General features: G+C 40.3%; 2 protein-coding genes across 2 annotated transcripts; one reads left to right on the forward strand and one right to left on the reverse strand.

Annotated features, from left to right (window-relative positions):
* Positions 1-456: 456 nt before the first annotated feature.
* On the forward strand, positions 457-16,317 carry efhd1 (EF-hand domain family, member D1). The gene is given in 5 exon segments (XM_030743823.1): positions 457-759; positions 6,599-6,746; positions 10,569-10,683; positions 10,686-10,702; positions 11,445-16,317. Coding segments are annotated over 5 exon segments (699 nt in total). The 5' UTR covers positions 457-475; the 3' UTR covers positions 11,580-16,317.
* Positions 16,318-20,177: 3,860 nt separating this feature from the next.
* kcnj13 (potassium inwardly rectifying channel subfamily J member 13) lies at positions 20,178-23,453 on the reverse strand. Its single transcript, XM_030744878.1, has 2 exons — positions 22,937-23,453; positions 20,178-21,084 (listed from the first exon to the last, which is right to left on the reverse strand). The coding sequence occupies exons 1-2, from the start codon at positions 23,451-23,453 to the stop codon at positions 20,510-20,512; spliced, it is 1,092 nt and encodes a 363-aa protein (XP_030600738.1). The 3' UTR covers positions 20,178-20,509.
* Positions 23,454-26,909: the final 3,456 nt, after the last annotated feature.

Here is a 26,909-nt window from a genome sequence, read left to right on the forward strand (position 1 = left end):
TTTTGTATCAAGAGGAGGCTTTTAAATACTCAGGATAGCTTAAGTTACTAGTAGTACAATAACAGGCCACTATTCTGCAACTGTGTGCTGTAGCTACAATATAAGTTATATTGAGAGGGTGCGTTGTCCAGGTTTTAGTCATTTCTTCTTCTAAGAAGAACCGATTACCTGGCCCACCTGACCCACGCATTTGACCAATAAAACAGCTTCAAATTTCTGGACCATCAGCATCATCTTCTGAATGTGGTGAGTTTTAAACCAGCAATGACATCAGAGGAATTAAATAAAGCATTTTTTTCTTTTCATTAAAGGAAAAGGTAGTCGGGTTATTTTTGGAAACGTGTGGCATGTAGGGTCACTTATTCTGAAGTTCAACCGGAAGCCCTTTTTTGTATCTCGTCATCGGGTGCGCGCATTTTGAGGCTGGTGGCACAAGCGCTGCGTTCTCCCTGACATCCTGACGGAGCAGCGCATCATGGCATCTGAAGAGCTCGCCCGAAAGCTGCAGTCGCGGCTCTCCGCCGCACAGGAGGCCGTGCCGAGGCCCGAGGCCGAACAAAGCCCGGTCCGGCCCAGATCGCAGGTGTTTGAGGCTGCGTGCGGCGACTCATCCTCCGAGCTGTCCGCCAAACTGACGCGTAGGCTGGACATCAACGAGGGCAACGCTGCACCGCGAGCTGCCCGCGTCTTCAACCCTTACACGGAGTTCAAAGAGTTCTCCCGCAAGCAGATTAAAGACATGGAAGCAATGTTCAAACGGTAAGCCTGAAGCTGGCGTTTGCTTTGTCGCTCTAAATATGGCAGCGACGTGTTTTCAGTCGCGAGGAATGGGGGCGAGTGAGCGTGCGTGGCTGGAGCTCGTCATGAGATTAGTGCTGGGTGCAGGCTGGGTGCTGGGTGCAGGCACCGCTGTCTTTGTAGTGATGTGTCCAGCTCAGATGGAGCGCTGTCAGGTCTGTGCCGCTGATGCCGTAGCCTCCGGAAGCTCCACGCTGACACCAAACGTCTTCAAAAATAACTCATAAATAAATAAACAATAAGCTTTCGGCTTATACGCAGTTAACTAGAATAATCCGTACAGTGCAGCTGGCAGCACGAATGAGGCAAAATACCAGGGGCTCATTTACAGTGAACAGCCTTAGGAGCTTGTTAGCAGCGTCTAATTTGGACACGGATCCCCGTGTGTTCATATTTTAGCGCATTAAAGTTGTATTTTGCCTGGTTGTGTGAGTCTGTGTGGATTCACGGCCTTCAAGTAGCCCTCTGGGGTTGAATTCAGTTGTTTTCCACCCTCTTCCTTTGGCCCACTTTTTTTTGTAACTATCATAATTTATTTTTTATTAACAACAAAAAAAGGATCCAAGTCAAAAATTTGTTTTCCTGTTTTTTTGTTGTTTTTTTCCTTTTTTTTTTTTTTTTGGATTGTTTGTTTGTATCTAAAGGTTGGTACAGTGTTGTCAGCAAAGTCCTATTCATTTAAATTGTAAGTGTGAGTGAGTGGGCTTAGTGTAGTGCCAGTAATGTTGGTTTATGAGGCTGGTTCTGAATTGACAAGGTACCATCCTGGCAGCTTCACCAGCTGATGGTGCTGACAGGTCTAGTGTGCCATGCCAGGCCTTTAATCCTGGAGGAGCTAGGGGGGACACAGTGAGCTGCTCCTACAGTCATCATGGGGAACGTGGGGTGTTTGGACAGAAACATGGATGGTGCACTGATTGAGATCAGAAGGAACACAGTCAGTGTAGACCGATGTGCTTCATGGAGCATTGCAGTAACAAGGTGCCACATTCTCACTTCTCAGACCACAGTATAACAGTACTGGGCTTTGGGATTTTTCAGCTGGACAGCAGCAAGAAGAAGTGTAAACAGACTGCACTAGCTGTGATTGAAAGGTGGTGTAGTCCTGGGTATGTTACTGTGAAGGATCTTATGTGTTCTGAATATTGAATTGCTAGTTGTGGAATGTGGCCGTATTACTTACTGAGGGAATTCATTGTTGTATGAATCCAGTTTCAGTCAACAGAGTTTGGATTACCAGCTGATGCAGAGGTGGTCAAAATGGCTAATGAATATAAATGATTGCTCTTTTAACCACTTATGTGTAATTTATGTTTCTGTGATGGTGTCTTATGTCCTGGCTCTTACCTCAATGGGCAGATGACTGCCCCTCCCTGAGCCTGGCTCTACCAGCAGGTTCTTCCTGTTTAGAGTTTTTCCTTCCCACAGTCACCAAATGCTTGTTCATAGGGGGTCGTTTTCACTGTTGGGTTTTCTCTAATTACTGTATGGTCTTTACTTTACAATGTAAAGCACATTGAGACAACCACTTGTTGTGCTTTGGCTCTACATAAATAAAATAAAATTTAATTGAAAGCTGAAGGCTCTGCCTCCCATTCTACTTTTAAGTATCCTAGGAACCACAAGAGTGAAGTGCTCTATTGGAGTGATATGGTACTGTAACGTCTTTAAGCTAAGATGGGGCCTGGTTATTCAAGACCTTGTATGTGAGGAGAAGCATTTTAGATTTAATTTAAATGATTCTGGATTTAACAGGGAGCCAATGAAGAGAAGCCAATATGGGAGAAATCTGCTCTCTCTCTCTAGTCCCTGTCAGTACTCTAGCTGCAGCATTTTCGATCAGCTGAAGGCTTTTCAGGGAGCTGATAGTAATTAGTTATAATGGTCCAGCCTTGAAATAAGTCATTTTAATAATTTTAGAGATATTGCACAACTGTAAAAAAGCAGTCTTACATATTTGTTTAATATGCACACTGAAGGACATATCCTGGTCAAAAATGACTCCAGGATTCCTTACAGTATTATTGGACGCCAAGGTAATGCCATCCAGAGTAAGTATCTGGTTAGACATCATGTTTCTAGTACAATAATCTCAGTTTTATGAGCAGGAAATTATAGACCATCTATGTTTTTGAGACAATCTTGCAGTTTAACTAATTGATGTGTGTCATTTGTTCTCATGGATAGATAAAGCTGGATATCATCTGTATAGCAATGAAAATGTATGCTATGCCTTCTAATAATATGCCTAAGGGAATAATCAGTGTATAATGAAAATATAATTGGTCCTAGCACAGAACCCTGCTGAACTACATAATTAGCCTTAATGTGTGAAGAGAACCACCCATTTACATGAACAAATTGGAGTCTATTAGATAGATATGATTCAAACCACTGCAGTGCAGTACCTTTTAATACTTATGGCATGCTCTAATCTCAGTAATAAAATGTTATGATCAAGAATATTGAATGCTTCACTGAGGTCCAACAGGACAAGAACAGAGATGAGTCCACTGTCAGAGGCTGTAAGACAGGGGTGCCCACACTTTTTCAGCTTGCAAGCTACTTAAAAGATGACCAAGCCAAAAGGATCTACCCAAAATAAAAATGCAAAACGCATATTTATTTTATATTATTTAAATAATTATTATTGCATATTTTGTGCTTTTAGGATAAAGTATATTTTAATTGAATTAAAATTTTATCTATAACACATAGTTTGTATTAGTTTGTCTTGAAGATAATATTTCTGGTGTTTTTTTAAATCTCGCAACAACGAATCAGCTGCTTCAACAAATGCCTCTATGGCAGTGGTCCCCAACCTTTTTTGAGCCGCGGACCGGTTTGGTGTTAGAAAATATTTCCACGGACCGGCTTTTAAGGTGTGGCGAATAAATACGTCAAAATAAATGATATGACCATAACCAAGTGTGATATTTTCTATGTATAATAATAAAAAACGGAATCCACTTTGTATTCGTATGCAACTCTATCAGCAGCGTTCTCGTAACATCCCGCCTCAACATGAATAACAGGCTCTCTGCCCACAGCGCTCCCTGGTCAGCTGTTAGAGCCATGGTAAAACATGCCTTCAAAATAAGATACACCGCAAAAACAAATACAGTAGAAATCACCTCAGTCGGATTCAAATGGCCCAGTTTGGGGTCTATTATCGAATTTCGCTGCAATGGCTTCTGCTTCATCTATGAATTTGCTTCTGCAAATTTTATAATCTGAAATTTTACTCGTAAGTGCAAGTTTGTAGCTTACACTTGCCACGATTGTCCCCGGTGAAATGAACTGATATAAACACTAAAACAATTTCCAGGCGTTGTTAGTGTGTGTGTAGTTGTGCATGAACGAGCCGATGCATGGAAGTGGGCGGACAGGAGCTGAGGAGGGTTTTAGCGCTAAACTCATCCAGTTTATGCGATCACATTTAACTGGAAATTTATTACAATGGGACCAGATTTTTCATCCGAGGTAGGTGAATATCCGACGGATTTATGTGATGATTTTATTGGAATTAATGTTAGGAAAAATCAGGACCTGCAGATGCCATCCAACTAGAGCGAAAACCCGATTTATGCGACTTCGACTTAGGTGATTTTTACTGTATAAAGCGCATGAAAAATACAACTCACCATAACACTGAATCAGTGTAAGCCCCCTGAGCTTGTTTCTCTGATACTCATTTTTGCTGGCTTCTGGTTTGACTGGGTTCGGCCGATTTCACATGGAGCGTGGCTGCAGAGCCGCGGTGTCAAGCGCTGGAGAGTCAGTTTGATGGCTGGGTCTACCTCACTGCTATCCCCGGTGTTGATAAATAAAAATGGTAAATGGACTAGTTCTTACATAGCGCTTTTCTACTCTTGTTGAGCACTCAAAAATTTAAAGAAGCGTTATGTAGGTCAACCAACCGATTTCGTTAGACAGGCCTGAAGCTTCTGGGTTTAATTTTAGCGGTGACGTATCATGTGAGCAGAAACGTCTTGACACGTCAAAAGGAAGTCATGGAGGGAAGTAACGGAGCGAATCCGCCCATTTTTCAAAATAAAATATAGTTTAGGCGCAGATAATAAGTAAAACGGAAATAATTTAAGTTATTTATTCTTTATGTGCGGCCCGGTACCAAATGTCCCACGGCCCGGTACCGGTCCACGGCCCGGGGGTTGGGGACCTCTGCTCTATGGTCATTTCTCCATCTTGGAAGGACTTCTTATGCTTAACAATTAAGTGGCTCACCCGGAATGATGCTTTGGTGGCTGCCTTCACTTTTGTGGTCAGTTGTGAGAAAAACGAATGCTGTCCAGACAACTGGGATTTTAGTTCCTTCACCTTTCTCAGCTCGCTTTTGAGAGGAAAGTCAATGTCATAGTTTTTGTGGACAGTCCGAAAATGCCGCTCTACGTTTCCCTTCTTTGGAATAGCAATGGCGCACCGACGGATGAGGGAAACGCACTTCGAATATGACCTCATGAAAAAAAAAAAATCCTCCTCCCATTCCGTATGGAAGTGGTAAGTTTTGGGTTTCTTATTTGGACCGGCTACGGCACTCATTCTTTTATCCTTTCCTTTATTCAGTTTTGTTTAAAACAAACTGGAGGCTGGCTTTGCGACACGGTAGCTCGCTAAAGTGGTTAAAGCAAAGCTAGCGTGGTTAAAGGCGCATGCGTAGGGTGGTAACGAAAGAGATGGATGATAGTTTATCATCCATCTTCTACTGCTTTTACTGCCGTGCGATCTACATTTTTTCCCCAACTTCACTGGGAGTTCCGTGCGATCTACCTGCACTCCTCTCGCGATCGACCAGTAGATCGCGATCGACGTATTGGGCACCCCTGCTGTAAGAAGATCATGTGTAACCTTCACTAATGCTGTTTCTGTACTGTGATGAATTCTGAAACCTGACTGAAACTCTTCAAATAAACCGTTCCTCTGCAGATGATCCGTCAGCTTTTTTACAACTGCTCTTTCAAGAATTGGCCTATAGCTAAGACAGCTGGGTGAAGTGATGGCTTTTTAAGTAATGGTTTTGTTGCTGCCACCATTGGTATTTAATAGTGAAATAATAAATGACAGCAGGACCAAAACAACACCATAAAAACAAAAAACAAAAAAAAAAAAAAAAACAAAAAAAAAAAAAAAAAAACAAAAAAAAAAAAAAAAATAAAAAAAAAAAAAAAAAAAAGAAAAAAAAAAAAAAAAAAAAAAAAAAAAACAAAAAAAAAAAAAAAAAAAAAAAAAAAAAAAAAAAAAAAAAAAAAAAAAAAAAAAACAAAAAAAAAAAAAAAAAAAAAAAAAAAAAAAAAAAAAAAAAGAAAAAAAAAAAAAAAAAAAAAAAAAAAAAAAAAAAAAAAAAAAAAAAAAAAAAAAAAAAAAAAAAAAAAAAAAAAAAACCCCCCCCCCCCCCCCCCCCCCCCCCCCCCCAAAAACAAAAAAACAAAAAAAACCCTGCTGTTACATTGCAAAGTAAACACATACCATCAGAGAACAAAATTAAAAAGAACAAACAGTACAGTATATCTGATCCATCTTTTAAAATATGGGATTGGTGCATCTCTAATGCATTGTTGCTCTTATTAACCATTACTGTTACTATTGTCAATGAGTACTGCTTGGATTTTTTTTTCCCCCCTTGTGTAAGGTTAGGTGCAATTTTTTTTGTGTTTTTTTTGTTTTTTTAATGTGAACACATCCAACAATTTTACACATGGAAACATAATGACTGTGAATTAAATGCTGTGTTTCCATGCTCCTAGCTGACTGAACTTGACATTGTGGGTTTCATGGTTTCTAGGTATGACACTGGGAAAGATGGCTTCATTGACCTGATGGAGCTGAAGCTGATGATGGAGAAGCTGGGAGCTCCACAGACCCACTTGGGCCTCAAGAACATGATCAAAGAGGTGGATGAAGACTTTGATGGCAAACTGAGCTTCAGAGAGGTGAGGGAGTAAATTGCTGAGGCATTATCTGCATAACATAATATAAGAAACTCGACTGAACCTCGTAGGCACCAGAAGTAGAATGTTTTGGACTCGTTTGCTGTGCAACTAGGTTGGGAATTGCTCCAAACAGCCACACTGCAGATTGAAAAGCTGACCATTATAGAGAAACATAACAGCTTAAAAAAGGCAAAGGTTCAGTCTGAGACTCCTTTGTCATCTCCACACAGCTAAACAGTAATGAGGTGGAATGGAGTGGCAATTATAGTGTTTTTTTCTTAGTAGTCTAACTAACCACTCACAGACTACAAGCCGCATTTAACCATACATTCATACAGTGGTTTAGTTTTACACTTCACACTTTGCAATTACACTACAAGCACTATCTACTTCAAATCCATAGCCAATTTAGAATCACTATTTAACCTGACATGCATGCTTTTGGGATGCAGGAGGAGGCTGGAGTACTCAGAGAGAACCTAAGCAGGCACAGGAGAACACGCAAACATCACATAGAAAGCCCCCAGCTTGGGTTAGAACCAGGAACCGTGCTGAGATCCGACAGTGTCAACCACTGCAGTACTGTGTCACCACAGAGCACCTGTTGGTTATATATCCAGTGGGTGTATAGTCTAGTATACGTCTCTTCTTGAGTTTTTTTTTTTTTTAATTTAGGGGATGAGGGGTAAGCGAAGAGAAAAATGTAGGTCATGATGGACTGAGCCATCTGATTTGAGAGATCTTCCTCTCTGAGCTCATTGGCAAAGACTGATATGTTTCCTGCAGTGGCTGATCATACTCATCACGTGACAGAAGCTGGTCATCAGCATTTGCTTGATGGTCTGCACAACATTTACAAAGTAAAGTACTAAAGTACAGCTGTGTTGGGTACTTTGTCCTTCCATGAAATGCCATTCATTTTTCAAAGGCATCTGAGGTGGAACTGGTCAAGTTTCTTTGCATGCTTTTGGTACCATGTCCAGGATTCACTCACAAATGTGAGGTCAATGAGGACAGCTGTTTGGTAGACACCAATCTGTCTGACCAGAATCTGTGGTGCAATTTTCCAAAGGCCCCACTTCGTTTTCCAATATGTCCCGTGATCTCATTGTCTATACGGGAATTCTGCAAGAGGAAACCACCAAGATAGCAAATTTTCTGGATGACCTTCAGCTGTTCATCGCCTGTCTTTATAACTGGATCATGTGGTGGGTTGCCTGGTTTAGGTTGGTACATCACTTTTATTTTCTTGATACTGATGGTGAGACCAGAGACAAGAGATTAAGGGAGACTGAGCAGCTTGCATTTCAACACGGCCCTGGCAAATCACATGACTTCCGAGGTCACATGGCTTCTAAAGGCCTTCATGACTAAGTGAATCCAACACTTTTGTAAGTACAGAGGTAATGCATACAGAGGTCAAGATTCTGTTCTCTACACTTTTCTTGAATCTGTCTGGCATCGAACAGCATGTCAGTGGTGTCTCTTCCAGATCTAAAACCACATTGACTCTCTGGAAAGCTACTGCTGAGGTGGGTGGTAATCCAGTTCATCACTCTAGCAAGGATCTTGCCAGCATTGCTCAGGAGGGATATTCCCCGATGCTTGTTACACGTCTGTCACCCTTGTACTTGTAGAAATGGATGATCAGCTCATCTTTGAAATCTTGTGGAACAACTTCTTCAACCCATATCTGCATGATGAGTTTGAGTAGTTCTGTTACAGGTGTATTTGTGCATGTTTGTAAACTTCTGATGGAATACTGTCCTGCTGAGTGCTCTCCCACTAGAGAGTTGTTTGATGGCCTCAGAGGTTTCTTCGACACTTGATCAGTGTGACTTAGGGTATTTCATCAATGACATCCTCTGAGATTGATGACTGACTCTTGAAATGCTGTGGCCATCACTCTGTCATGAAAGCTGGTTCTTTAATCAAGGTCTGTCCTTCCAGATCAAAGAGTGGACTGGTTCCTCTGGAATGTGGCCCAATCACAGCTTTGAGTTCACTGAAGAACTTTTTTGCATCCTGTATCAGGATCAGGATCCTTGTATAAACAGCTGTCTGCAGTTCCCTCGTCCTCTCAATCCACTAGTTTAGCTCTCTCCTAGAGTAGTCTTCTGGAGCTTAGCTTGAGCCAGTTGCTTTCCCTTGCTGAGCTGTCTTTCTTAGCTTGGGAGTCCTTATCATTGGCAACTGCAATGTGGAGTGAGTGGAGATTGTTGAGCAGGTAGTTCACTGATGCATCATTCTTGTCAAATCAATCCTTGTGCTCCTTCTGACAAATTCAACTGAATCTTCTGAGCCCTGAAAGGTATTAGTATGAAGTTCATCACAGTTACTGATTGCGTTGTCGTTGTCAGTATTTGTAGATCCATGAGAGCAATTGTTATCCCGTCTCTGAGAGTTTCTTGTGCTTCAGTTGTCACTAGTTTTGCATCTTCAAGTTTCTTAGTTCATTGGACTCACCAGTGGTGGTGTTTCTGCTTAAATGAGATTGAGAACTTGCATCTCCAGAGTACAGGGTCAGATGGCAAGTGTTGCTTTAGCCGTATGTGTGAATTTGATGTGTGCCAGTCTCATTGTCTAATGATGATAAAGTCAGTTTGGTGCCAATATCCTGAAAGTGGGTGCTCCATATTGATTTGTGGCTAGGTTTCTGCAGTGTGTTGGTTATCTTACTACAGAGGGTCAGCTGCAGCTCTATCTGATGGCAGATCCTGTGTCACATTACGACAATCAATTATGGCAATTTGCATCAATTAAAATCTTAACAATTAGGCTAACCAACTAGTACGTTTGGTACCAACTAGTGACAATAGCGACAGATCCCTAGTTTAGACCCATCCCTCCTTCTTCTCAATGCTGATCTGATTGCTGCACCTATAACTCATATTCTTAATTTATCACTTGCTACAGGCAAAATTCCAAAAATCTGGAATGCTGCAAAAATGCTCCCACTCCATAAAGGTGGTGACCCTAGGTGACTTAAATAATTACCACCCTATTTCAAAATGTTCTTGCCTGGCAAAAGTCTTAGTCCTTTTATACATGTTCAATTGAAGAGTATCTGGAATCAAATAACATTTTACAGTCAGAGGAGTCAGGTTTTAGATCTCGTCACAGTACAACAACTCAATATTATTGAAGCCCTTGATAATCATCAGTATTGCTGCAGCACTTTTCTTAGATCTTTCTAAAGCTTTTGATTCAGTAGATCACTCAATCACTGCTCACTTGGCTGATAGAGCTCAGACAGTAGTCTCCAAAGGTTTCTGGTCAAGTCAACTGGAATTTGAACAGGTTTTCCACAGGGACCTATTCTTGGACCTCTTTTATCCACTCCAAATTATAAAAAAAACACCTGTATTGAAAAGGACTTAAATGAGTCTAGAAAAGATAAATACATTATATTTACAGCAGGCCAGTAACTTCATCTTGACTATGGGATGTTTAGAGAAGCCCCACCACTTCACTGATGCAACCTCAGTTCCCAAGCCCCTGAAATTGAACTGTATAGCTAATAAACACACTTAAATATCAGTCATAGTCATAATAACGTTAGAACGGTGGTGCTGCACTGACAGGACAGTTACTGAACTCTGAGGTAGCCTACTGCATTTTGATCCTTTACATTTGAGGAGCTATCAGGTTGTCAGTAGTAGCAGTTGGAAAACTGGCAGGTGGAAAAAATTAAGGTAATTATACATATTAAGACAAGAAATGGTCTCATGAACTGTTAATTTAATAACCATCCCTACACCTACCGATTAATAAACATGTAACTGTCTTTAATATGTGAACTTTAAACTGTCAACCCTTCAGTTCCTGTTGATCTTCCGGAGAGCAGCAGCTGGAGAACTGCAGGAGGAGAGTGGTCTGCTGGCTTTGGCAAGACTGTCTGAGATCAATGTTTCCACTCAGGGTGTTATGGGGGCCAAAGACTTTTCGAAGCCAAGGTATGATAAGATTATATTGCCTTTTTTTTCCCATGTACTTTGACCTTTACCCCAAAATATTGAGTTTGGCATTAGCATTAGCTTCTTGTTATGACCTGGGTTCCAAAAATGCCAAAAATATGAACTTTACTGGTGTATTCATCTACTCAATATAGAATTATAAAACAAACAAACAAACAAACAAAAAAACAGTTTTCTGACATTTGGATTTGGTTCTAATGCTGCTTTAGTCAGCATTGTTCTGGTAGAAACATATTTCCAGTGGATGCAGGTTGTTTGTTTGGAACAGGACTGTGATCATCTATCTGAAACCTGTTTTAATGGAGCATTACAGCTTAAGCCACTCCGACCTTTAGGATAAAGAACTTACTACAGCTAGTGGACACCTGCTTCAGTTTGATGGCTAACTGGGAAAATTTGGAAAAAGTGCAAAATAGTCATAATATGAATATTTTTTCTTCAGAACTTATTTTTGAGTCCTCAAACTTTAACAGATTTTTGTGTTTGTTATATAATAGTAACTTGACCTAACTTAATAGTAACTTAAATGTTGCACCTCTCGCAGTATATGCTTTATAACCTGGAATACAGCTGTGTAACAAGTACTGGTGAAAAATCAAAAGCAAATCATCCTTACATATGAGCAATTTGTGAAAACCAGTATCAAGTTAAAGAGGACTAACACTAACACAGCTATGTATGGCTACGTGGGTTTAAGAAAATGTGTTTTGTGTTGTATCAGATGCAGGCTCTGTCGGTGGGAAGCAAGTTTGAGGCTGAAATTCGAGAGGAAAAAGAAGAACGCAAGAGGCAAGAAGAAGAAAAAAAGCAACGGCATGCTGCCTTCAAGCAGCTGCAGTCCACCTTCTGCTCATAACCCTCTATAGGAAGCAGCAGATAACAGTGCAAAAGTCAGTGTTACTGAAATTTTAGAAATAGCTTCACACTCCTTACTTACACTTGAACCAGTTTCAGAATGTGGCACTTTATAACAAAACTACAAAGATGCACTAAAGTAAATGTTGACTAAAATAATTGAAAATGTGTCATAACTTGGCACAGGGTGAAGTTAAATGTATGGTTAGCTTTGCACAAATCTGTTATCTTGGATATTGTATGTTCGCTCTCTAGACCATCAGAAATCTTAAGGATTTATTATTTTAGTTTGAGTTCTGTGCTAGAACCTTGTCGATGACCAGTAGTTTGCAATTCCGCAACTAAACAGCATCTATACATTTCTGTGTACCTACAGAGTAAATTAAGAAGATATAAGTTCCTAAGCAGTGAGCTTTAGAGGTATCTGTAGGCTGCACAGTCTTTATGCGATAATAGGCTAACCATGTCCTGCCTTGGTTTCTGTGGTTTGACCACATCTTTTCATCTGACCCTGAGAAAGAAAGAAAGAAAATCAGGAAATTTCTCCAAACCCAGATCCTTCAGATGGTGGTGTTCTGGAACCAAGCCAAGGCCAACAGCTTCAAACTGAATTTTAGCCATATTGCTAAAAGTGCACAGATGAAAGACTTCTTCTATTTAAACATGCTCACCTTGACTTTTGCTTTTGCTAAGACCTCATTTCTAATGACACTAGGAATCACTCTTGATAAGCTGTTGTGACTTTGAGTATGATACAGATCCTATTATTTACAAGAGCATGCAATGCATGCATTACGAGTGAGTCACAGTATATACTCTAAAATCTTAAGCGGGGGCTGTTTTTTAAGTTCTGTCAGGGTTCTCTGTGTTCTTAACTGAAGGTCTGATGTGATGCTTTATCTTTAGTGGCAGAGAACAGTTTTCTAAGCAGCATCTTTTTAGGTATCTTCTATAGAAGGAAACTGTCTAAACCACCAATGAACTATTGTTTGAATAATTTCTTCATAATGCTTTACACATAATGTCATAACACTCACCATGGTGTAAAAGTACCTTTACTGCGAGCAGCATCTGAAGTCCATGCAGATTACAAGGTCCCAGGAGAACTGTCCCCATCTCATTTTTACATGCTCCCCTAAAAAGCGTGTCATGCTGTATAATACAGGATGTCACAAATTAAGACATTAAAGGTCTAATTTCTGTAAACCAAGGGAGCACAATAAAGAATAAACAGAAACAAACATTTACCCTGAACATGGGACCCAGAACAAGATGAAGAACATTCCGTTTCTTGCAGTAACTGGAATACTCCAGAAAAGTAAAATCTTCATGCATCATTTATAAACACACTTTGGTATGGCGGTGCAAGAATCAAAATGTTAACGAGAGTTCACCAAGTACACACTGGCAGCATCGCTGCTTCTTTTTGCAAATGAGCCATCAGTTTTACACAACAGCTTTTTACTGACTTTAAAGGCCACTGAAATTCAACTTAATTCCCAAAGAGGACAAATGGTGATTTTTTTTATGTTCTGACACTGTGAATTACAGCACTGTGCAAAAATCTTGGGCCACGCCTCATTTCTTTACATTTTGCTTCCAATGAACCAGACTTGCAATTTGGTCTTGAACTGGAGTTTTCCAGGTTTTCTGAAGGTCTTTCCAAGTGTTGCTCCGGACATTGGCTTCTTTTTCACTCATTTTCAATCCAGTTCTTGTACCTGACTGTTTTCAGAGTTTTTCAGATTTCATAGTTGTTGGATTTTTGTTTGAGACCTGAGTTTAGCAAAAAAAGTGAATTGCAAACACTTGTCCATGCTTTTACCTCCTCTTGCTTGGATTATTGTAATGCACTGTTTTTTGTGTGTGTGTCTAAAGCATCTAATCTTAATCATCTTCTGTCTGCTGCTGCAAGGCTTTTAAATCACTCTCTTAAATGTTCTCATATCATCCTGTTTTTAAAGTTTCTGCACTGGCTTCCTGTCAGGTTTAGATTTCAGCTTAAAATCTTGGTTCTTACTTTTATGGTCTTACAAAGTGAGGCTCTCACCTATATTGTCAATCTGCTTCACCCCTATTCTCCAAGTTGGGTTCTTAGGTCTGCAGATATGGGTCTTCTTGTGATGCCACATACCCTTCTGAAAACTAAGGGGGATTGCACATTCCAAAACTTTGGAACAGTTTACCACCTTTGTTTGCACCTTTGATCTGTGGCATCCTTTAAAAAGCAGTTAATTGATACCTCTTTAAAGTACTTTGACTGGTTTCTTGTCTTGTAAAGCACTGTATAAATACATTTTTAGTTACTAAGAACCAATTTTAAGTTATACCTTTAGGTATTTTGTTATTAGCGGCCTGTCACAAAAACTCATAATCTGTTCCCATTTATTTTTTTTAAATCTATGAAAATGTCAAGATAACAGTCATGACACAGGGCCTGGGAGATATATCTGTTGAGCAGATTTATCTACTGTTTGCTGAAACCACATCAGAAGGGTGACTGTTAAGCCATTTTTATGGATGAGGAATAGGGAGAAATGCTGAGGGTATGCCAAATTACACAAGAACTGGACTGAAAATCATTGGCAGCAGGTCTGATGGAGTGATGAATACAAATTTGAATATTTTTTTTCCATGAAAGAGCTCAGGACAGAGGTCCAACAGTGGTTGTCTGCAGCCATCTGTAAAACACACTGGGGGCTGTGTCATGGTTTGGGGCTGCATTCCAGCCAGTGCTGTTGGGGATAAGTCAGTCAGATTTTGATCTACCACACAGTACCACATGGAAAGAATCTGATTGGCAACTACTTCATTTTTCACTGTGACAATGATCCTAAACGCACTGCCAGTGCAGTAAAACATGCCTATATAGGAAAAACACAGTGGAACACTATCAGTCATGGATTGGCCTCCTCAAAGTCCGGACCTCAACATTATTGAAGCATTGTGGGATCATCTTGGCAGAGATAGGAACAAAACACAGTCAGCATTAAAAAAGAGCTTTGAATGCCCTTCAAGACATTATCCATGAAGACTATTTAAAGAAATTACAAGAAAGCTCACCTAAGATGTTCAGGCTGTATTCAAGAATAAAGGTGGTCATACCAAATATTGACTTTCAAGCTCATTAGAATTGGACAAACTATTTTTGCATTATATACTGTATTTCCATGTTTGTTTGCACATTTCCCATTTTCCTAGCAAACTATAAAGAAATGAGGGTGGCTCAAGATTTTTTTTTTTTTTTGCACCGTACTGTAAACATGTTCAATAGAAACAGCCTCACTGCAGTATTTTGTGATCACTGACGGGCTGTGCAGGATTGGACAAGCAGTCCTGCAATTCCTTCGTTTAGCACATCTGCACAGAAAACAGAGATGTACATATCACTTCATGGTGTAGTCTCAGGAATCTCTACTAGCTCTTCTACAGACTGATAGAGCAATGAAAAGCAGAATTTGAGAAGGCTGTGCCAGAGACACTGAGAACTGACAGTGTTTTATCAATAGCTTTGCTATGCAGCTATGAGGTTAGCATTGGCCCAAAAAGGGGAGACTGAATAGAAGAGCTCAGTATTTGGGGAAATAATATTCAGAGAGTGAGATCAGCTTTTCAGTTCAATAATCTCATGGTTGTTTTCACTCAAGAACTGGAATCAGGATGTGCTTAGCTTAGCGTAGCATAAAGTCTATAAGCATGGTTAGTAGCTAGCCTAGTTCTGTCCAAACTGAATACATAGATCTAGCAACAGCCTTAAGACTCATAGTGATGCTACTGTCTATAATGTTTGCTATTTGTCAAATAATTTTAAATTTGTTCATTAATGAACAGCAGCTGTCTGACACTCTGTTGGAAGATAAACAGATTAAATGTATTCCTGCATCTAGAACTACAAAATGTTTTTGCATTTTTGGAAAGATATAAAGTAATAACCAGTAACCTTTACAAGTGCTGATGCATTTTTACCTCTCTTAGTCTCACTCTCAGAAAGAAAGTCTTTATTTTTTTCCCCATGATGTTGATCTATGTCTGGAAAAAAAAAAAAAAAAAAAAGAAACACTGGACCAGAGGTGGATACAGTCCTCTCATCTTTTTTAAATGATATGCAGTATTACTACCTTTGGAAGGTCTGTCATGTCATCAATATGCACCACACCTGCAATATGCTAAACTTACACTAGCAAAGAAGAAAAAAATAAAACATTTATATACGTGTGCAGAACCTGCTCTGTTCTGAACAGAACATTGCCTTTGTCAGCGTTTGTGGGCTTTGAAGGGCAGAAGTCCATTTAGGGTTGATATACAGACGTAGGAAAGCAGTAAAAGTAAGAAAATGACTAACTATGAATTAAGTATTTCATGATACACACATTACAGAAATCCTTGAAGATCAGATGGATCCACAAGCCTGATAAATCATAGTCTGTGACCTAAGCAGGGCTTATTGTAAGGTGCAGTTTGTGTCTGATCATTTTATTCAGTCTATTAATGTATTAAGTTGTAGCATGTTAATGTTGTCATATAACAAACTACTGTATGAATCACATAACTTCTCAATGATTTGTTGTAGAATGGACGGTATTTTTTCATGAATAAATTTTGTTTTATTGGAAAAGTTGCCAAATATTAAAGTCAGTGAAATCTATTTTTCAGCACTGTATAGATATTGTGTTGTGCTGTCCCTGTCCGAATGGTAACGTTTAACTTAATTGCAATAAATAAATAGAACGATAAACATATCAGCATTGTGAATTGTATTACTTATATGACTGGCTTACTTTCTTCGGGAGTTGCTCCTGGCCTCTCTTTATACGCTGCTCAAAAAAAATTAAAGGAAAAACATCAAATCTCAATGGAGAAGAAATCATTCTGATATCTACACTGATATGGACTTGGTAATGTGTTAGCAACTAAAGGATCCACATCGTTTGATGGAAATGAAAATTATCAACCCACAGAGGGCTGAAATTCAAAGACACCCAAAAATTGAAGTGAAAAAGCAGTAGTCTGGTCCAGTTTACCAAAATTTAATTGCAGCAACTCAAAATGGTACTCAGTAGTTTGCATGACCCCCATGTGCTTGTGTGTCGGGGCGTGTTCCTAATGAGACGACGGGTGGTGTCCTGAGGGCTGTCCTCCCAGATCTGGACCAGGGCATCACGGAGCTCCTGGACTGCAACCTGGTGGTGTCAGATGGACTGAAGCATTATGTCCCACAGGTGTTCTATTGGAATTAGTCCAGGCGAGCATGGGACTTTGAGCTTCCATGAACTGCCTGCATACTCTCATCTCACACCTAAAGGCAGTCACGTTGCCTAGCCTGTAGAGGTCTGTGCTTCCCTCCATGGATATACCTCTCCAGACCATCACTGACCCACCACCAAAGCAGTCATGGTGAACAATGTCACAGGAAGCATAACATTTTCCAGGGCTTCTGCAGACCCTTTCATGTCTGTCACATGTGCTCAGGGTGGACCTGCTCTCATCTGTGAAAAGCACAGGGCATCAGTGGTGGACCTGCCAATTCTAGTATTCTATGGCAAATGCCAGGTCATTTTGTAGCTCTGACAGTGCTCATCCTGTTCCTCCTTGTGCAAAGGAGCAGATACTGATCCTGCTGATGGGTTGAGGACCTTCTACAGCCCTGTCCAACTCTCCTAGAGTGACTGCCTGTTTTCTGGAATCTCCTCCATACTCTTGAGCCTGTGCTGGGAGGCACAGCAAACCTTCTGGTAATGGCACATATTGATGTGCCATCCTGCAGCTGCTGGACTACCTGTGCAGCCTCTGTAGGGTCCAGGTATCACCTCATGCTACCAGTAGTGACACTGACCCTAGCCAAATGCAAAATTAGTGAAAAGAGAAGAAAAAAAAAAAGTCACAAAAGATGAGGAGGGAAAAATGTCCATTCCTGTTTTGGGGGTAGTCTCGTTGCCCCTCTAGTTCACCTGTTAATTTCATTAACACCAAAGCAGCTAAAACTGATTAACAGCCCCCTCTGACACTGAACTGACCAGATCAATATCCCAGAAGTTTAATTGACTTGATTTTACACTCTGATTAAAAAGTGTTCTTTTATTGTTGTTATTATTTTGAACAGTGGAGCTGCTCTCCCAGTTTGGGAGTTTTAACCCCTCGTTTACCGTCACTTCGGTTTCCTGGTCCTTGTTAACTACAATTCTGATTAAAAGTTAGCCAGTAGCTGCTTATCTGTCTGGATAACTGACAGGCTCAGTTATGCCTGTCAGTGGCTGCTGTCTCGGCATCTTACGTCCTGCTACCATGTGCATGAATACTGGGAGTATTTGGCACCTTGTCTTGAAGGTACACATCTCAGGTCGTTTTATCTTTGCACAGGGAAAAGGCCATCAGAACAAAAACAGTTTAATTCTGTTGTACTCTCAATGCTTGGTTCTTTAACACTTTGGTTTTTGTTGAGAAAACGAAAAAAAAAAAAAATCACAGGCATTGTGCTGCTACCTTACACAAACAGCAGCATTGTCCAAAAATCTAGAAGCTAAATTTAAAGTCAACGTCACACTTTGTTTAGAAAATATTTATTTCCTGTAATGTACACTGTACAAAGGCACATACACATTTGAAGGAACATTTCCTCACTGAAGTCTGAAGTCACTACATGATTTCTTTTATACCATACCATTTAGATAACACATAGATTCTCATTATATGAACAGCCTTTAAAGGGAAAACTATTCTAAATGCAACAATTTACTAGTCTACTTCCTAACCTTCTTTGCTTAATATAAAAACATTTAATATTGGAAAAAAAATGAACATGATTCATTTTTTTCTTTACATAATGATTGAGAGAATTAACTTTCAAAATAAAAGGTTTAATCCACAGACCAATCAGCAGTCAGTATCATTCTATCAATTACTACTGAGCCATATGTCATGCAGGTAAGTCTAATGTTAGATAGCTCACTTTACATCACAGGTGTCTTTGTTCTAAAAAGGCTTCTAAGGAATGACCTCAGCAGCTTACCATAACAACTATCTGATGTTTGGTTGTGATTGTCAGCACATGCTGGTTGTCTACAGTACCTTCAGTTCTGCTGCTGGCCCATAAGGATTCAATGACGGGAGTGCCTTCATTTTTGTCCTTTGATTTACTGTCAGCACTTCCAGTATAGCTGCTGTGCCTACTGATTTCATAATCAGCTATACGGGGATGGCTTTAAGGCTCGTCACCTCCACTTAGTATTACTGTTTTAGCCTCCTGTGACATCTAAAATATTCACTTTAGTTAAGACAGTTCAAACACAGACTGAGATGGTGACCATGCTCAATGCAATGAGCCAAGTTTGATCTGAATGTCTGAACTTCAAATGTTCACATAATTAAATAATAGGAAAAGCTGTATTGCCAACCATTAACTTCTTTTTTCCTCATTTTTCTTCTCTCACTATAATCTCACAGCCCATGACAGGATCACACAGACCTGATGGCAGGAAGAGACAGCCATTACTGTGCGCATGCTAGCATGCAGATGCTACTGCAGATCACTGCATTTTTTGTTGTCCTGACTTTTACATTTAAATCACAAATTTTAGACCCAGACACAAAATTGACATTTTGTCAATTGACATTTTGTGTCTAGATAGATAGATAGATAGATAGATAGATAGATAGATAGATAGATAGATAGATAGATAGATAGATACTTTATTGATCCTGAAGGAAACTAGGGCTAGAAAAACCTTATTTTGATTTGATAACAAATAGGCAACTCCAGAAACAGGGAATATAGTGTTGCTAGTGGGAACCCACGGGCAAGGACAACATGCACGCTCTTTATTGAAACCCAGAATATTCCTGCTGGACACTCCACAGCTGTGTCACCTTCTGGATTGTTTAGTTGTCACATTGCTTGTTGTAGCTAGGAAATGTTTGTGCCTGGTGCTAACCCAGTAATGTCCATTCATTTTTCCTGTCAAAACTATTGGAACCTACCCTTTATTAGTTAGCTTCAGTCTATTATTTCTCATAGCAGGTATTACATTTGAACATGGTACATCTGAATTTCTACACAATATATTGTTTACTTTGAAATTAATATATAGTCATCCTTGTATGTGAAGTATGTAAATTTAGGGTATACAAGGTGCAATCAAAATGTTCATGACTCCCCAAATAAAAAGTAAAACCTATAATGGATCTGAATTTGGCTGCTCTGCACTTCCAGCCCTGGAGGTCCTGTTCTGACAGACTGCACATGTGGATTTTTCAGGATCATTGTTCAAAAACAGCAATTTTGCAACTTTCATTTAATTTTGGACAAAGGGATGAACCAGATCTGGAGAGTTGTGCAGTTGTTGAGTAACAACTGTCTTTGAGTGTGGGCAAAAATATGGTAGTGTGACAAGCTTGAGGGTGAAACTGCAGTAACAGTTAAGCAGTGCAGAGGTGCACAAGGTGATGAATTTGAAATTGTGTCTTTTCATGAGCGGAGTGACAGAACCTTATGATCGTACCTTGTAAGTTTAAAGTGTGATGACAGAACAATTTAAACTGTCTTCATTCAGTCACATGTAAATCTCTTCATGTAAATTCCTCTGTGATCCTTGCATTTTCATCATCTTAAATTACTGTCCCCAAAGTCAGAAATGTTCAAACACATGCATCCCCCTACACCCCACCCCACACACACTCTTCCATCCTTGCTAGTCAGTCATTCCAATCAATACAACTGCCAGTTACTGGTTCCCCTGCTTTGTGCACTGAGGACTTGAAGTGATTTGAGGGAGGAGGTGAGGGAACCTGCATCAGTACTTAGAATATATCTGGCATACATTTGAATTTTTATAATGTTGAATCATAAATTCAAATTTACCAAATTCAATCAAATACCTCCCGACAACAATATTTGCCTCCACCTGCATCTTCTCTCTGTCTCTTTGACAAGCATCTTTATTCCATCCTTTCGCTGCCATCACCGTTGATCTGCACCACACAGTCTTTGTTCATAGGCTCCTTTGAGTGAGCTGTATCAAAGTGCTGGTTGCTCACTGTGTACCTCCCACAGGCATCCAAACCTAAAGCAGGGACAAAGCGGCGGTCAAACTGGATTTCTTGGCGCAGATAGGAGGTCCTCTTCTGGCAGGCATCACCAGTTCCCTCCTGCAGGGCCGACAGGAAAACCACTAACTCAAAGTGGGTTGATGAGCCCTCGCACAGGGCAGGGTAGAGGGGACTCCGACGGTCCAGGGGGTGGTAAAAGGTGAGTGGGAAAATGAAGAAGGGGCATGGCTGCTGGCCCAAATGGTCCAAATAGAAGTCCAGCGAGGTCTGGTGCAGAGCTTGACCTTCATGCTCCTCGTATAGCACAGCACTCACCTTCACATCCACCAGAGGTCGCTGCAGCAGATTGGTGGCTCGAAGCATGAGGCACGTCTGCCCCAGGTGTTGGCCCACCACTGCCTGGTGGCTGAATTGGATGGCTCCCGCTCGCTTCTGGGGCCGGGCAATCTTGGCTACAAATGCACCTGAATGTTAAGACAAATGAAACTTCATTCACAAGGTTTTTTTGTTTGTTTGTTTTGACCCTGTGAATCAAATTTGTTTGAGTCATGCTGCTTTGCAGTAAATCACAACAGAGGAGACTGGGTTCTCAAGTGGCAAGGTTAAAAACCACAAAATGACTGGGCAACATGAACAGGTACACAATGTGACAAAGAACCTGAAAACATGAACATTCATGGTTTAGTTACATATGGAGCTGTTTTCATTTATCAGTACTAAACATAGTGCACTCTCCTGCATGTTTTTGGGTAGTTTGGTTTGTATATTTGCTTATTTTCAGTCTTTGGGGTGGGCTCCACTGCAGGAGGGGGCACAGACAACCAGATGAACAATATCAAGTGAAACTAAGCTGAATGATTTTTGTAGAGAAGATAAATGGTCACTATCTGCTAAGGATTTTAATCCAAGTATTAAAAATAAATGTTTTATTTTAAATCATGTTAGTTAACCAATTTTTTTAGCCTCTAAATGTGAAAAAAGCGGTTAATCTGCACTTCAGTCACATCTTTGTTGTGGTGGCAAAAATGTAAAAAAAAAAAAAAAAAAAGGAAGAATTGTATGCCCGTTGCTTAGAGGCTACCGATGCATGACACAAATGAGAATATTTCTCTCTGAAATATAGTAAAATATAAAGTAACAGAAAATGCACTTGCATAAACATAATTGCTTTCTACAGTTGTTCTGATGACAGAGGGTGTGTGCTGTCATCAGATAACAAAAGCTGTGATTAGGTTGGTAGAAACCTAATCACTTTAAAAGCACAGCTGCAGTCTCCTTTTATAATAGTTTACTGAAAAAAATGTCAGAGATCACGGAGTAATCACCTAAAATATCTCACTCTTTCTTCTTCAGCCTGCTTTTATTACACTGTGCACTGCTTCTCATGGCTTCATCTATGAATGATAAACTCGTTATTTTTCCACAGAAAGTTGTGAAGGCAATGTTATTGGGTTGGACCTAGTAATACTTACACATCAGTGAAGTGAAGTGTTGTTTGATCTGTCAATACATTGTTGAATTTTGAGCAAAGCAGCTCATATACGGGGTCCATTTGTGTTACGGGAATGTTTAAATGAAGCCCGAGAAATATGCACACAAAAGAGACCAAAGTCTGAAAGACAGAATATCATCACTAACTGATGAAACCAACAGTGTTACTGATCTCATCATACATCTGTCTGGAAATGGATCCAGACAGATGGATATCTGTAGAGTGCAGTACTCGGGTTATCCAGCAGGTGTCACATTTTGCCAGCCTCAGAGGCTTTGATACAGTCAGCTATGTTCTGCTTCATCAGGCTTCCAGGCCTATACCTTTGTTTTTCCCTATTCATTTTTAGAAAATTAATGCAACAAATAACTTATAATACAACAATCTTGATGTGCCATGTACCGTTGGATCTAGTCTTCCACTTCAAACGTTTATTGATGTGGATAGATGTTGTTTTGGAGACAACTGGTTTAATTTATGTGTGACAGACTGGCAACCTGTCCAGGGTGTACCTCGTCTCTTGCCCAGAGTCACCAAGTCAGCTGAGACACACTCTGACCTAATGAGACAAATGTCACTATGACCACTTTTAGTAGGATTTGCACAGGTTTCCCTTTAGACTTTGGTCCAGCTCTAAAACACCTGCTATTTTGAATATGTAAATGTCAACTCCTTTTTTACGCAAAACAGCTCCAACTTTTTCAAATGTTTTGAAACAATTAGGCAGTGTGGTAGTTTGCTTCTATTATGCCTCCCAATTTGTAAATTAAACCTAACACTGAAACTTGTCTTAGAATAATTGATGCTTTTATGGAGTTCTGTACCTGTGATAAATGCTTCCAGCATGAGCCCCAGCAGCATTTGAACAGCCAGCAGTGCTATGGCACTCGGGCAGTCTCCACTGGGGTACATGGTGCCATAACCGATGGTTAGCTGAGTCTCCAGGGAGAAGGAAAAAGCAGCAGTGAAGCTTGTAATGTGCTTTACACAGAGCACATGCCCCTGTGGGGGTGCATCATGATCCTGCACAGCAAGGTCTCCATTTAGATGGGCCAGCAAGTACCACAGACAGGCAAACAACAGCCAGTGGGCCAGGAAAGATGTGCAGAAGGCCAGGAGGACCCATCTCCAGCGAAGACTCACCAACAGTCCCCACAGGTCCTGCAGGGCCAACACCCAGGCTCTGCGTAAAGTCTCATGCCATAAGCCTGAAGAACACACAGGGGGACGAAGTGCACAGTGTCCATCTTTGGTGATCAGGCGCTGGCGAGGTGGAGACGTCAGGAGAGGTGATGAGGAAGCCTTGCCACCCAGAACACCGCTGTTGGATTTGGTTGTCATGCTTGCAGGGAAAGTGAGGGTGAGGATGATCCTGAAATGAAATTATAACAGGGGATCTGACTAACACAAATCATCAGTTACTATTGTACATCCCATACAGCAGTAGATCTTAGAGTGGACTAACACTGAGACTGGCATTGTTTAATATTTAGCTTTTTACAGTGTTTGAGTAATCTGTTTTCAAAAATGTACATGTAAAATGTTATCCAGTTAGCTGAGAGTAACATGAGGGTAACACTGTGGTGTGAAACTAACCTGTGTATGGAAAACAGGTGCAGACCAGAACCTTGGTGGGTTATTACATTTTTAAATAGCTCACAATAGCTTCTCAAGTTTCTGTTTTATCTCTACACACTTTCCACATTTTGTTTTCAGACCATTTTCCTGAACAAATATTATTTGAGCGCTATTACTAAAAAGACAATCAGTTAAGATTATTCAAAAGATGTATTTGTAACTCCTGTCTCATAACTGTCTACAAACCCTTGTCTTTTTTCTAGTTAATATCCCTGAGAGCAGGTGTGCTCTGAGTGTGTACCCAAGTTCTGATATTCCCAACATTATATACTGACATTAGAAAAAAAACTGTGTTGCCCAATGCTTTTACACTGAAACTGTTTTGATTTTGGTGGATGTAACCTGGTGGTTCCTTTTAACTATGCTAAGCTAAACAAGTGCTGTATGTCCATCCAACCATTTTATTCTGCTGGGGGGGGCCGGAGCCTATCCCAGCTGCCATAGGACAAGAGACAGGGTACACCCTGTACAGGTCACCAGCCTGTCACAGGGCTAACACAGAGAGACAGACAGCCATTCACACTCACACCTACAGCCAATTTAGAATCACCAGTTAAGCTAACCCCACTAACTGCATGTCTTTGGCGAGAGAACCTGCAAACACAGAAAGGCCACACAGTGGATTCAAACCCAGGACCTTCTTGCTGTGAGGCAACCACCAGACCATCGTGTTGCCCTGAGTCTGTATGTACAGAAAAAAAAAAAAAAATAGGGCAGTTAGAGCAGAAATCAATCATATTTTAAAAATGTGGGCCTTTACCTTTAAGTCCTTTGGCAACTGGTCTGTGTGGCGAAGAAACAGAATTCAAGAAACAGAAAAAAATTAAGTAAATGTTCGTTTATATGTATTGTATGCCATATTAGGCTTATAGGTACATAAATTAAAGAATTTAATATTAACCTAATAAAAATGATGTATGAATAAATGTGAATACATCTATATATGTATATGTGACACATTAAGCAAATAGAAGAGTCTGAGTTGATTCCAAGTGTTGAACTTTGGTAGCTTTTCACTGGAACTCTCAGTATGAGGACTAAAGAGATGGTGAGAAGGAGGTCATCGTTAGGCTGAAAAACCAAAATAAAGCTACAGAGAGACACACAAACTTCAGAAGTAGTCAAATCAAGAATTTGGTGCATTCTTGAAACAGAAGGAATGGACTAACCAGCTAACCAGGCAAAACCATGGAAGAAACCTAAAGTGGAAGGTAGTAGAATTCTTTCCTTATCTGCCAGAAACAAACACACACAAAAAAAAAACTTTCACAACGTTTAGCCAAGGCAAGAACACTCTGGACTCTGTCACACCTTCATAAATGGAAAAACAGAAGGTCTGTAACAAAGTTACTGGTTAAAACAGGAGGGCCACGTTAGACTTCAGACTTTTTGTCTAGAACCGAGCCGGCTCTTTTAGATGTTTTCTGGCAGATCAAACCAAGATTCATTTGTACTAGAATGATGTAAAAGTATGGCAAAGGAAAGGATCAGCTCATGATCCTAAGTTTACCATATCATCTGTAAAACATGGTGGTGCTAATGTTATGACATGGGCATGTATGGCAGCCAGTGGAACTGGGCCGCTAGTGTTTATTGATGATGTGACTGCTGCAGGGTGAACTGTGAAGTGTACAGGGCCACACTCTCTGCTCAGATTCAGGGGATGCTGAGCAGATGTCGCTTGGCAGTTTAAATAGATAATGACCCAAAGTATACTGCAAAACCAAGGCAAAGAAATGCGGTATTCTCCAATGACCGACTTTTCAGTTACTGAAAACAAAACTGGAGGTAGAGACCCACAAACACGCAGCACCTGAAGTAAAGACCCGAGAGAGCAACTGAAGGGAGGAAATGGCAACATCCATTGTTTCTAGACTTCATGCAGTCACTGAAAGCAAAGACTTTCATCCAAGTATTAAACAACCTATTATGCATGAGCCTGTCTATGTATAAAAATAGGACTGTGTATAAAATAGCTGCATCTGTCTGTCTGTCTGTCTACCTGTAATGCACACCTTTACTTTTTTATGATTAATAACTGCAGCAGAAGTATTTGCAGGCAGTCCTCGCAGGCAGAGAGCTAGAGTCCTGTCCTCTCCAGAGTTTCTATTTCTATGTCAATATTGTTGCCAGGAGATTAGAGCAGGTCCCAGCTGGGAATCTGTCTGAGGAACACAGCGACATGCAGAGTAGGAATGCATCTTTCATCTGCAGGGAGCTTTAAACTTACTGCACTACATGGCTCTCCACTTGTCTCGTTCACCAATTACAATATACATTTACCATCCTTTCACCTAGACGGCTATTAAATAACTTCTTTTCCCCATTTCCCCAAACTTTCAACACACAACACACACACACACACACACACAAACATGAAATAATGCCAAAAATAAGCAAATACTTAATTCTCTAAGACATTTCACAACCAATTTAAATGTTAAATACAAATGAAAATAAATATGTGATGTGGCGCTTCAGTGACTGGAAAATATTTTTTTTTTTTTAACTCTGAGGTAATAAGTGGGGTGTCAGGTGAATGTGTAGTTGATCTGTGAAGCGCTTTGTCTTTGGTCGCTGGGGGAACATCAGCCTGATAACATTTAGCAAAGTCATCACATGGGAGCCATGTGCTCGCTGAGGAGTCCTTGTATTGGATCTCAGTTTGTCAGCTGTCACTGGATCAGCCTGTAATCACATGAGCCATTAGAAAAGTACAACGGAGCAGGCAAAACATCAGCATCAATCACATTTCTGTGTTCAGTACAGATCTGGGGTCAGCATATGGTTAGCATAAAGACTAGAAGCAGCTGGAAACAACTCCTGCCTCTGTCCAAGATTCAAAAGTACACCTACAAACATCTAACAGCTCAGTAGTTCATGTGTTCTATATCGCTGGTTTAATCAGAGATCTTATAAAGTATATACAACCCACCTAAAAATTCCAAACTAAAAATCAGTGAGAGGATTCCACAGAATTCCACACAACTGTATACGCAGTTGTGTGGCACATAGAGCTCTATCTACAAACAGCCACATCAAGCCCGTCATATCGTTACACAGTTTGCAGCGCACTGGCACAAGCATTGTAGAAGTAAACACGGCATCAATCATAAAATGATTTACACTCTCTTTTCAACATAGTGTTTACTTGAGTCA

The sequence above is a fragment of the Archocentrus centrarchus genome, chromosome 13, assembly GCF_007364275.1.
Source record: "Archocentrus centrarchus isolate MPI-CPG fArcCen1 chromosome 13, fArcCen1, whole genome shotgun sequence".
Taxonomy (NCBI): domain Eukaryota; kingdom Metazoa; phylum Chordata; class Actinopteri; order Cichliformes; family Cichlidae; genus Archocentrus; species Archocentrus centrarchus.

Coding starts and splice junctions, on each gene's coding strand:
- kcnj13 (XM_030744878.1), bottom strand. CDS start 23,453: ATGACAACCAAATCCAACAGCGGTGTTCTGGGTGGCAAGGCTTCCTCA. Junction 21,085..22,936: donor GCTGGAAGCATTTATCACAG/GTACAGAACTCC, acceptor CTTAACATTCAG/GTGCATTTGTAGCCAAGATT.